This window comes from Lissotriton vulgaris, chromosome 3_1 (genome assembly GCF_964263255.1).
Source record: "Lissotriton vulgaris chromosome 3_1, aLisVul1.2, whole genome shotgun sequence".
In the NCBI taxonomy this organism is placed as follows: domain Eukaryota; kingdom Metazoa; phylum Chordata; class Amphibia; order Caudata; family Salamandridae; genus Lissotriton; species Lissotriton vulgaris.
The window spans coordinates 405,772,944-405,786,167 of record NC_141689.1 but is presented as its reverse complement, the minus strand read 5'-3'; the positions used below and the strand labels follow the sequence as shown (position 1 = coordinate 405,786,167).

The 13,224-nt window shown below is 43.4% G+C and overlaps 1 protein-coding gene across 2 annotated transcripts in view; it reads right to left on the bottom strand.

Moving 5' to 3' along the window:
• The window catches only part of ITGA2 (integrin subunit alpha 2), a 616,173-nt gene that overhangs the window by 79,408 nt on the left and 523,541 nt on the right, over positions 1-13,224 (bottom strand). For both annotated transcript variants that reach the window (XM_086960619.1, XM_086960620.1), the window contains 2 exons: positions 8,106-8,182; positions 7,934-8,017 (listed from right to left, as the gene is read on the bottom strand). In XM_086960619.1, the coding sequence (XP_086816745.1) occupies positions 7,934-8,017; positions 8,106-8,182 (161 nt within the window). The remainder of the gene's footprint in view (positions 1-7,933; positions 8,018-8,105; positions 8,183-13,224) is intronic.

Sequence of the window (13,224 nt, the reverse complement as noted above, 5' to 3'; positions counted from 1 at the left end):
ACAACCATTGTACGCAAGGTATTTTATTAAACAGTCTCATTCCAAAATATGGGGCAGATTTATGACGGACTTGCGCCACGTTTACGCTGCCGTTGTGTGACGCAACGGCGCGGAAACGTGGCGCATCCCTGCAACCTATTTACAAAGTGACGCATCTGGGCAGATGCGTCACTTTGTAAAGCCCTGCGCCACATGAAACCTGCGTCAGGTTTCATGTGGGCGTTCTGTTGCAGGGTGGGCGTTCCCTCGTAGGAAAGCCCCGTAAAACTGACGCAGTGAAATCTACAACATTTCACTGAGTCAGTTTTACGAGGCTGCTGCGTCAAATCCTTACGCCTGCTTGAAGCAGGCGTAAGGAGTGACGCACCACGTTATGTGTGGGTGGCCTCTGTACATTGCAGGTGTTGCGTCGCACTTGCAACGCTACTCCAGCAATGCCCCGCCCGTACACCACAAGATGCGTCACGCATCTGCCCTTCCTTGCACCATGGTGCGCCGCATTGTAAATGCGGCGCATCTGTGGTGCCGCAAGGAGGGATTTGCGTGACGCATCAGTTCTGGCGCATCCCTGCTGATTTGCAGAGATGCGCCAGAACTTATAAATCTGCCCCTTACTGTCTAAATATTTTCTTTAAATTCAAAATACTTTTCTAGATTGCATTTTTGAGCTAAGGTTTTTATTAAGTGTTATTTCCACGTTCATTGGAACCTGCTGTCCAGATACCTTTCTCATGCCGTCAAAGTATTCACTGGAGCGTGGGATTCTAACATGTGCAGGTAGTTTTAGTAGAGCAGTCTCTGATTACCTAAATGTCTGTTTCGGTTGCAAGCTTACTTGAGTTTTGTGAGTTTTTATCATAGCAAGGCAGTAGTAGGTTGGAGTGCTGAGATCCTACTATTAGAGGATGGATAAAGAGATGCTTCTGCCTCACATTAAATTACTCCTTGAGTCAGTTTTGGATGGGGTGATCCAAATCATTGGAACTGTTCATCAAAGGAGCTTGCAGCATCAGCACTGGTTTCAAAGTTGGCAAGAGCCAAGAATCTGACGTCAACAGTGCCTTTGGCTGCGAGTGATGTTGAGGCTTTTCCAAAGCTTTAAGCTGTGTAGGGCTCATGGTTGGGAGGGTTTAAAACCCTTGGGTGGATCCTTCCTCAGATCAGAGACCTTTGCTTGTGCCGACTGGAGCCCAAAGGGGACAGAGGCCAGGAGGTAGCAGTGTCTTGTGGGAGGGATAGGACCAGACCTCCCTTGGGAATGGAGATCTGCCTCAGCGTGTGTCCTTTTGTGAAGTTTGGGATGGGTATCTGTACTGATGGTACTTAAGAGCCTGGCTGTGGGCTGCAGTCAAGAGCTGCTAGTCCTGGTGGTCGGGAGAGCCTCTGTTTCTTATTCTTTTGGATTAGAGCCATTGGATAAATTGGCTTTTGGACTAGGTGTGGACTGGTGTACAGAAATGTCAGACAGGCCTGCACCCTCGTCCGCTTTAGCACAGAAAGGTTCTTGTAAACCAAACATGTTGAGGTATCAACGGGCGACTGCTGGTGCATGCTGCTGTATCTTCTAATCAAGGGTGAGGGAGATGGATTGGGATCCATTCACATTCCAAGTTAGCATTTAATCATCAAAGGGGAATGGATCACTTGTCCTGCTCAACCATTAGGTATGCAGGAATGAGGATGTCCCGGTGAAAAAAGACCCTCATGCACGTGATGGGTATGGTGGTATCTGAAGCGGTATATCTTGGTTCTCCGCTTATGGATCACGTGTGTGCATAATCATTAGGTCTATTTTTGGTTTATGCAGCCTCCACCAGGAGGTTCTTACCCATGGTTGACGCAGTAGTGAGCCCGTGATAAGGGTTCTGTTAAAAAGACACAACGGCCAGGAGTTCTGATTCTTTATTGTACCTGGTTATTGGTCTGGTAAACTCTATGGGAGTGTATCACTTGGACTGAGTTACTAGTACTGGATGCACTCAGAGTGGTTAAAAAGGGGGGAGTTGTGGGGGTGTTCTTAAAAAAAGGTCGAAATGTTTCTGCCTCTATCTGCCTGGGTTTAGGACTTACGGGCATTCATCAGGACCGGTGGTGAGAAAACGTGAGGATTTACAAAATTAAGTGCTCAAATGTGAAAGAAAAAGGTGTTGACCTGTTTCTCTGGACTGGAGGTCTTAAGGTACCTGTAAAGAGTAAGCACAAGGTTTTCGGCATACATACAGGGCAGGGGGAAGGGGGGACACATACACCAAGCAGAACGTTGCTGCTTATATCTATCCATACACAAATACATAAACAACTAAAAAATGGCAATACTTTAAAAACCGGTTAACAATCATGGCAATGTCAACTCTCTCTTTTTCTCTCCAAACTCATGCAGCGGGTATTTAGCGTGCTATTCGACAGTGGTTACATTGTATTCAGTGTCGACTTAGAACACTGATCTTAACTATGCTTATTGTCAAGTGGTGATTGTGGTGAGCCAGAGGTGGGTGCTGGTGTTCAGCGGTCGCAGTGGGGACTCGAACTATGTTAGTGATTACGAGTGCTCAGGAAATGTTACCTCGCGCATTTGCTTAACACGCTCCTGTCGGATCGTAGAGCTCTTAGAAGGGGCTAAAGGGTAGAGATATGGGGTGGTTAGCATGGGTGGTTCAGAATACTTGCGTTTTTTTGGAGGCGCCTTCTTTGGTCTCGCTACCTGTTGCACCCGATCCTCAGCTTGCTTCGTGAGTGCGCTGCTCTGCCCTTACTGATCCGGAAACAGTTTGTGGTGTTTCCGGGTCGTTTTTATCAGGTTGGGATACCGCTGTTAGTGATTACCTATTGGTCGGCTGCAGTTGTCATGGTAACAGGGGAATGTTTACCATGTTATGTGGAGTCAAGAGTGCAGGGGTGATACGTACGGGAAGTTTATCTCTTAGCCAAGGTCAGCCAGGGTATATTGTCATTCAGCCCTTCGCTATCAGTTTTGAGCCTATGCACCCATCTTTGTTCTTTTTCAAAAAGAATTCTTTCGGTATTGTGATCTTTGTTCGGCAAGGTTTCAAGGATGACCCACTGTAGATCTTGTACAGTGTGGCCCTTCTCTAGATAGTGAGTGGCCATCTTAGTAGTGCTCTTTTTACATTTTATATTGCTCCTGTGTTCGCACAGTCTCTGTTTGGCTTTCCTGCAGGTCATTCCAACGTACTTCAGGTTGCACGGACATGTGATCATATATACCACGTGTGTGGTGTTGCAGTTTGTGTGGCTATTCAGGGTCCATTTTAAGTTGGGAAGCAGTTGGAGCTCTTTGGTCGGTTTTGTGAGGCTGCAAACGGAGCATGAGCCACAAGGGTAATGTCCCTGTACTTGTGGGTTTCCCCATAGATTAGTGTGTTGTCTCTGTGTTTTTGGTGGTGGTCTCGGTTGGACCAAGATGTCTTTCAGATTTCTGCTCCTTTTATTTGCAAATCTGGGTTTTTGCCAAGTGAGGTTGCCTAATGTCAGTATGCGCCAGTTTTTGTTCACAATTTTCTTGATGTTATTAGTCATGGCACTATATGTGGTCACACATGTAAGGACCTCGTCGGGTTGATTTTTTGGAGTGCATTCAAGCAGTGCGTCTCTATTTTGATTCCTGGCACGTTTTTTGCATTTGGCAATGACCTTTTTTGGGTAGTCTCGAGCCTCCAGTTTTTTACATAGGTCTTCAGCTTGTGATTTGTATTCCATCGTGTCACTACAGTTTCGTCGTAACCTGGGGAACTGGCTGTATGGTAAGTTCTCTCGTAGAGGTCGGGGGTGGAAACTGTTAAAGGATAGGAGGCTGTTTTTTGCTGTGGTTTTAAAGAAGGTGCGTGTTTGGAGGGTGTTAGCTTCAGCATAAATCGTAACATCTAGGAAGTCAATACTCCTGTTGTCTGCACAGTAGGTGAACTTAAGGCAGTCGTCTTTCTGGTTGAGCCAGGTGTAAAATTCAGTTAATTTCTCCCGATCTCCCTTCCAGATGACAAAAATGTCATCAATGTATTGTTTCCAAAAAAGGATAAATTGATGGTAGGGGTTATTAGTTGCATTCAGGATATGTGTGTCCTCAAAAGTGCTCACGTACAGTCCGGCCACGCTCAGGGCAAAAGTACTGCCCAACGAGGTGCCATGGCATTGGAGGTATAGCTTGTCCTTGTACTGAATTTTTTTTTTCCATAAGTGCTGCCGGATGCAACTAATAACCCCAACCATCAACGTATCCTTTTTTGGAAACGATACATTGATGGCATTTTTGTCATCTGGAAGGGAGATCAGGAGAAATTAACAGACAACTGTGCAGACAACAGGAGTATTGACTTCCTAGATGTTACGACATCAGGCAACCTCACTTGGCAAAAACCCAGATTTGCAAATAAAAGGAGCGGAAATCTGAAAGACATCTTGGTCCACACGAGACCACCACCAAAAACACAGAGACAACACACTAATCTATGGGGAAACCCACAAGTACAGGGACATTACCCTTGTGGCTCATGCTCCGTTTGCAGCCTCACAAAACCGACCAAAGAGCTCCAACTGCTTCCCAACTTAAAATGGACCCTGAATAGCCACACAAACTGCAACACCACACACGTGGTATATATGATCACATGTCCGTGCAACCTGAAGTACGTTGGAATGACCTGCAGGAAAGCCAAACAGAGACTGTGCGAACACAGGAGCAATATAAAATGTAAAAAGAGCACTACTAAGATGGCCACTCACTATCTAGAGAAGGGCCACACTGTACAAGATCTACAGTGGGTCATCCTTGAAACCTTGCCGAACAAAGATCACAATGCCGAAAGAATTCTTTTTGAAAAAGAACAAAGATGGGTGCATAGGCTCAAAACTGATAGCGAAGGGCTGAATGACAATATACCCTGGCTGACCTTGGCTAAGAGATAAACTTCCCGTACGTATCACCCCTGTACTCTTGACTCCACATAACATGGTAAACATTCCCCTGTTACCATGACAACTACAGCCGACCAATAGGTAATCACTAACAGCGGTATCCCAATCTGATAAAAACGACCCGGAAACACCACAAACTGTTTCCGGATCAGTAAGGGCAGAGCAGCGCACTCACGAAGCAAGCTCAGGATCGGGTGCAACAGGTAGCGAGACCAAAGAAGGCGCCTCCAAAAAACCGCAAGTATTCTGAACCACCCATGCTAACCACCCCATATCTCTACCCTTTAGCCCCTTCCAAGAGCTCTACGATCCGACAGGAGCGTGTTAAGCAAATGCGCGAGGTAACATTTCCTGAGCACTCGTAATCACTAACATAGTTCGAGTCCCCACTGCGACCGCTGAACACCAGCACCCACCTCTGGCTCACCACAATCACCACTTGACAATAACCATAGTTAAGATCAGCGTTCTAAGTCGACACTGAATACAATGTAACCACTGTCGAATAGCACGCTAAATACCCGCTGCATGAGTTCGGAGAGAAAAAGAGAGAGTTGACATTGCCATGATTGTTAACCGGTTTTTAAAGTATTGCCATTTTTTAGTTGTTTATGTATTTGTGTATGGATAGATATAAGCAGCAACGTTCTGCTTGGTGTATGTGTCCCCCCTTCCCCCCGCCCTGTATGTATGCCGAAAACCTTGTGCTTACTCTTTACAGGTACCTTAAGACCTCCAGTCCAGAGAAACAGGTCAACACCTTTTTCTTTCACATTTGAGCACGTAATTTTGTAAATCCTCACGTTTTCCCACCACCGGTCCTGATGAATGCCCGTAAGTCCTAAACCCAGGCAGATAGAGGCAGAAACATGTCGACCTTTTTTTAAGAACACCCCCACAACTCCCCCCTTTTTAACCACTCTGAGTGCATCCAGTACTCGTAACTCAGTCCAAGTGATACACTCCCATAGAGTTTACCAGACCAATAACCAGGTACAATAGAGAATCAGAACTCCTGGCCGTTGTGTCTTTTTAACAGAACCCTTATCACTGGTTCACTACTGCGTCAACCATGGGTAAGAACCTCCTGGTGGAGGCTGCATAAACCGAAAATAGACCTAATGATTATGCACACACGTGATCCATAAGCGGAGAACCAAGATATACCGCTTCAGATACCACCATACCCATCACGTGCATGAGGGTCTTTTTTCACCGGGACATCCTCATTCCTGCATACCTAATGGTTGAGCAGGACAAGTGATCCATTCCCCTTTGATGATTAAATGCATGTTGCTGTATGTCCAATGCCTTTCTATTTGGTAAGATCGTCGGGCATATTATCAAGGGGGTTTATCTCCGCTTTTTTGGCTTTAAAAGCCAAGAAAGCGGAGATAAAATTATCTCCCTATTACCTAGCTGCCGCTAACACCAGTTAGCAACAGCTAGTAGGAGATAGCGACCATCTTGGGCCCCACTTTGCATGTCAGTGATATTTATCACTAATGAGATGCATAGTGGGCGTGCCAAGATGTTAGCGACTGAAAACAGTCGCTAACATCGCTATCTCCTATTACCAACTTTTGGAGATATTCGCGCTAAGCGGGAATATCTCCAAAAGCTAACACCTGCCCTGAGCAGTTCTTAGCCATGTTATCCAATGGGAGGTGGATAACATGGCTAAGAGCATTAGCTCGCTAATGCATGAATATCGCTGACTTTTCAGCGATATTCATGCTTTGCGGCGATTTTTACCGCATTTGCGTTACACCTTGATAATACCAAGGTTTATTTGCGGTAAAAATCTCTGCAGCGCTGCGGTAAATTTTTGTCTCTAACCAAGCAATAGCGATAATTATCGCTATTGCTTGGTAATATGCCCCCGTGTTTTCTTCAAGTGCCGGACCAAGCGAACTTTGCACAAGGCATTGTTTTGGTCTAGGGAAAGTAGAGGTTACAAACCTCGTGGAGGCCAACCATTAGCAGTTTGCATGGCACTGGGGCAGACCGTACTGGAAGGGTGTCCGCTCTATCACCATTGAAAGAGGCACATTTTCTGGTGTTGAGTGCTGGTAAAGGGGGCACGTCGCCCTGGAATAGCTCTGGGACCCTAGTGTTCAGGGTCTTGGTTACTGGCCATCAATCAAAGGTAAAAAACATGGTAAACAGAGAGATTCTTCTGACGATTGGAGTCGAAGTGTGAAACTGAAAAAGACCTTGACTCGCAGAGCCCCATCCGTACATGTCCGAACCCGATGGCAGAAAAAAAAATGGAGTTGGTGCCCATGCACATTGCTCACTAGGGAGGAGTTATTCTAAATCCTGTGACTTGAAAAACACCTTCAATGAAAAACAACTTGCAAACACCCGAGCCAAAAACTGGATTTCAGGATTATGTAGATATTTGAAATTAGAGCCAGACATGCTACAAAGACATTTACTTGATTCACAGCCGCAAATAATGGTTAGATTTTCATATGGTTTCTGATATAATGTATTCTCTACTTCACCTTTCACAGCCAATTTTACGGTCAAATGACATAAGAATCTGAATTCAGACTAGGATAGGCAAAGTAAATATTAGAGAAAAAAATGTAGAAGGAAAGGCAGATGAAGAGCAGTGAGATATCAAAAGCGGAGTGACATACTTTTCTAGTCACATTCTTTTGAAATGACATTGAAGGGTTTGGTGTTTATTTACCTATCCAAGGCCGTTCTAAATCAACTAGATGAAATCACTTCAGTATTCATACTCAGTATATTATTGCACTTAGAATTATGCTTACAAGTGGTATTATACAACACAGCTTACTTGGACCGATGCTGTCGCCTCATGGATGATAACTTTAAAAGTATCCTAATAAATCTTATTAGGTGGACATTGATATCAAGAAAGTTCCTTGATCAAATGTTTATCCGATCAAGAAAGAAAGAGAAGCGATTGAGTGGAAAAGTAGTAGACAGGCAGAGATAGAGAGACAAAAGAGGCGTAATCATACTACACCTTGTAAAATGAATTTCTGCATCATACTGAACTGGAATCGATACGTTGACAATGTTATTTGTTTTGTCCGCTTCATTACTTTCACTGTGAATAAAAAAACGTATTATAATAGATCCCGTAAAATTATTATGAAAAAAGAAGATAACATGCCTTCGACTATCATAAAAATTACCTCAAAGCTTGGAAACTTATGGATGCCATGTTGTGAAGATGTTTGAGATTAAAGTCAAAGCCAATATCAAACGTTACCTGTAGAGAATGAACATTAGGCTTTTATAGATGGCAGACAATAATACATTATTGGCGAGAAACACTGTACAAATACATTAACATGTTACATAAAGACAATGTAAGATGGGTAGTCATATATAGTTGTGATGACTGAAGACAATGAACAAGCAAAACATACAATTTATGTGGTAATTATATTAACATGTTTACATTATAAGATAGAGCACTGGGTTTCACGGACAGATGCACGGAGGAGATATTGATGGACTGAGGGGGGAAGAAGGGCAGAGGACACTGTCATTCAAAAATGAGTTGAGTATGAGTCACTGCTGATTACGTTAGAATTTAGGGTGATTGTTAAAAGCATGATGGGAGTGGATGTGAATTCAAATGGGAAGGCACCGCTTCTACATGTTGCAAAGTATAACACAGTTGAAATTGGGACAATATGTGTTAAAGGGAATGTTGGTGGGTGGGGAAAATCTCAAAGGAGTTCCGTTTTGTTCCAGGTCTGGGATGGGAACTTAGGATTGTGGTTATGAAAAGCTACATCACAGCACGCACATAACCATAACTCACAAAGTGAAGAACAAAAGTCCCAATACTCCTTATTAAATGCCAGTGTACTAAATATAGTATAATAACCTGGAATGTAGGAGCAATGTCCACTCCTGCCAAGAGACAGAAGGTGCATATGTACCGGAAACGCAAGGCATTCACAATTTCCAGCAACTCACATCACTTGAGAGGAGTGAAATAAAATTCAAAAACAATGGAGGGAACAGGTGTACCATGGCACACACTCAGCATACGCCAGTGGCATATTAATATGGTTTAGACTAGGAGCACCATTCCAGTACATAGCTCCTTAAGCAGATTCAAAAGGCAGATGTATCTGGATCAAAGGAAAATTAGATGAAGAACCCCTCCTCCTCCTGATCGGCATATGCGCCCCCAATGTTACCCCCTCTAAATACCTAGAGAAGCCTGAATATACTATCTTCCATTAAAAGTTCATGTGTCAATGATATGTGGAGGGGATTTTAACTGTGTCATGGTCTACATTATTGATTGGTCCTACCTGCCGTTATAGGAAAATTCTAACACTAGGGCAGCTGAATGAATGAATCGTATTAATGTTTGGACACCGTCTTCAAAATATGGAGTCCTTAATAACAAGAAAAAAATTATATAATTACACCATATAAATAGCAAATCATCATAATACACTAAAAGCTCTGAACCCCTACTATTACAGTCAATTAAAACATGAACGGTAAGGGTATTGTATGGCAGCCCACATGTGCAGTTATTCTCTTGATCTAAAATGGGTTTGAATTTTTCAGCTCTTACATAACGCATATTTAAACCTGCACAGAACTTTAATAGTAATAATCGTAACCGGGCATCCGGTAATGCCGATAAATACGGGAATACATTCATATTTTCCCATGAATCTCCCATGTATTGTGCAGAAGGTTTGTTCCTTCCATATTTCAGGTCCGCCAATCTAGGTTAATTTTTTACAGACTAATTTTAATTCTGCTTTAGGGATTGGGGCTTCAGCTCTTTTTAAGTCTAGTTTTAGGGTGCCTGCAATGTCTTCCAGTCTATTCTTTACCTTCTTTGCCCACTGTAGTTCACTTCTTTCTATTTCAGTTGCACAGCAGGCTAATGTCTTCTGGGTATTTGGGACCAATCATTTATCCAAAAAACGTAGAGTTGATTTATAGGCTAGGAAGTTCCAGGCTTGCAATTGTGCTTCTAATCTTATTGCCTGGGACATTGCACCTTTAGGGAGGGCTAACAATTTTTTCAGATATTTATTTTCACACCCGTCTCAGCTTCCCTCCATACTAATTGCTAACAGATTGGCCACATTGAGACATTGCGTAGGGACCATTGCGTTATAAGCGGTTAAGAGGGGGGACTAGGAGGGGCCGCCATAAGACCTTTTTTTTCAATTTCCATAACACAAATACAGAAACAAAACAGCATCAATACAGCGTACATAGACATATCGTTGATATTATGAATGGTACGTAGCACAGATGTTCGCATTGGGGGGGAAGGTACCATGGGGTCACATAAGTATTCAGAAGCATATTACAGTGAGGAGGGAGCATGGGGCATAGCACCGATTCCCAGTGTGCATATAACCGGGGACAGTTCTCTCACTACATGGTAATGGGAGGCCCACTTTCTACATCCAGCCCACTCTCTTCGCCATCAGTTGTATCCAGCGAGGAGGACTCCTCTGAGCCAACGCAGATGAACACAACTCCTGCTAAATCATTAGGTCTTCTTGCAGCTTCTCGTCCCTTCGGTGAGTTGGATGTGTGTCTTCGGCTAGGGACCACTCTTGGACATCTTTAAGGCAGATGGGCACTTTTGGGCCCTTCTACCCTATCCAGGTTATAGCTACCCTTCGCCTAGCAAGCACTAGCATTAGTTGTAGGAGCTTTTATGGGAGTTTTCTATTCTTTGGCTTTCGGACAAATGCAAGTAATCAATTCAAGGGTTCAAGCTGCATCCGAATGCCTGTAGCCACAACATTCCTGCCAACCACCTCCACCCAGAACTGCTTGACCAGTGGACAATTTCAAGCTAAATTTAAAAAGCCAACTTTCTCTGTGGCACATCTAGGGCATCTATCTCCCTTATCAGGTGAAATGCGGTTCAGGGATACCGGGGTTAGGTAGGTACTATGCAAGAAGTTACAGTGTGTTAATTTAAACCTGGCATTGCAGGAGACTTTTTGCGTGAGGGCGTCTATGGGTTGTTTCTCTTCCAGCTGGGGAGTAAGATTCTTCTCCCATGCAGCCCGAGAAGGCGGCACCGGAGGGGCAGAGTCATAAGTCTTTTTAAAGCGGACAAGTCCCCCTGTCGTAGCTAATGCCCTCGACTCCACTGATTCTTTATGTAAGGTCCAAATCAACTTGCTGGTAAATGTCATGCCCAGATACTTATAGGAGGACACAACCTCAACTCTACTGTTGCCTAGCTGCCAATTATAAAATTAACTTTTTTCCCAAACATAATTATCTTTGTTTTTCCCATGATTATCTTCAATTTGTTAGCTTGCAATATTGATTAAACTTTTTTAACTTCCTCTGAAGGCCTACTTGCGTCACATCCAGAATTGCCACATCATCTGCACAGAGTAGGCGCGACACATGTCTTCCTCCCATTTTTGGGGAGAACGAATGTGTCGCTGCCAACTCTCTCGGTAGATCATCTAAAAATTGGGGGAACAATGTGGGAGCCAGGACACAGCCCTGCCTTAATCCATTACCCAAGGGAATTTTCTCAGAGAGGGCCCCAACTAAGTCAAGTTCTACTTGGGCCCAGTTCTCAGTATGCAATTCCTGCAGAATTTCAATCAATGGACAAGGAAGGCCCAACCGTATTAATTTCGCCCAATGTATTCTACGATCGACCAAATCGAACACTGAATTAAAATCAACAAAGCAACAGAATAGATTCCCTGTTGTTTCTTTTGCCTTCTTCCCCAAAACCCATAAACTGAAGCATTGATCTATTGTGGAGTATCCGGCTAAAGCCTCCCTGCTCCATTTGGATAACACTATTTCCGTCTATCCAGTTCTTCAAAGCCCTTAATATTACTTTGAAGTACAGCTTTGCACCTACATCCAACAGACTTATTAACAGGTAATTCCCTGGTTCTTCCTTCGCACCTTTTTTATGTATAGGTTTAATTATTTCACCCTCCAAACACAGAGGAAATATCCTGGTTTTTGTTATGTGAATAAAAACTTTGGAAAATAATCTAGCCCACCACAAATGATTAGACTTAATTATAATAGCTGGCAGGTTATCTAGGTCCGCTGCCTTTGTTAATTTTAAGTTATCAACTTATCTATTGATTGATTAGACAATGACTCCAAGTACATACCCACAGTTGGACAGTCCTTCTTCACCACTGTCCCACTTGGCTTATAAATGTTGGTTAAGAAGGGTATCCAATCTGCTTCTGGCACCATACATCTAGCTGGAGGGGCATCCGTACCACAACCCTTCTGGACCAATTTCCAGAATTTTCTCCTATCCTTTTCCTGAAGCTTACTGATCATCACATCCCAGTTCAACTCAAATAAAGCCCACTTCTTCCTCCTCACCAGAGCTTCATATTCCCTTTTCTTGCAACAGTAGATTTCAACTAGGTTTGCTTGATCATTAGATCGCCTTACCCTTCCTATTTTCCTTAACTCCTTCCTGACTACAGCACGCTTTTTGTCGAACTATTGTTGATTTGAAGTTTGGCACAGCTGATCCTTTTTCCCCCTCCTATTACATAGCCTTACTACTGGTATCAATCTCTTTATTACCTCTGCAATGGTGGTTTTATACCAAGCACCATTTGTCTCTCCCATGGCCCTATCCTGGATCATATCATTAATTAATTGTTACTGCATTAACTGCTCGATATATCTCCCATCAATCCTTGCAGTTAAACGTTTGGGGAACTCTAGAGCCATTGGAACAGCTTGGTGTCTCACTAATGGGGCTATCACTATGTCTAATTTTAGCCCCCAATGATCGCTTCCCTTTTAGTACCATAAATTCCCTGCAGAGATTAAAATACCATGCTTGTATGAATATGTAATCAATTGGGCACTGTTGTTTGCCATATAGGAATTTTGAATGGCCGGGTCGTCCTCTTTGAAACGGCCATTTAGGTATACAAACCCTAATTCTGCCAAAAAGTTCACCATGTTCCGATCAAGATTCGACTGAACACATTTTGAAAAATTTGCGGTCGTGATACTTTAACACTCTAGCATATCTGGGATTGCAGAGTCAGCCTTCCTTGGATCTAAGTGCAGATTGAAATCCCCTAATAACAACATTGGATATTCCTGCTGGAGCTCTATTAGATTAACAAGGTCTCTCTTGAACATTTCCCATTCCTTTTTCCTAGAGTTTTTCTGATTTAAGTAGGCCAGCTGAAAATCTTAAACAGAGGATAACTAAAGGGAATTTGAGGGGCACTCATCTAAACACTATAGGAAATACGCTTTAGTAAAGGATAGCCACGG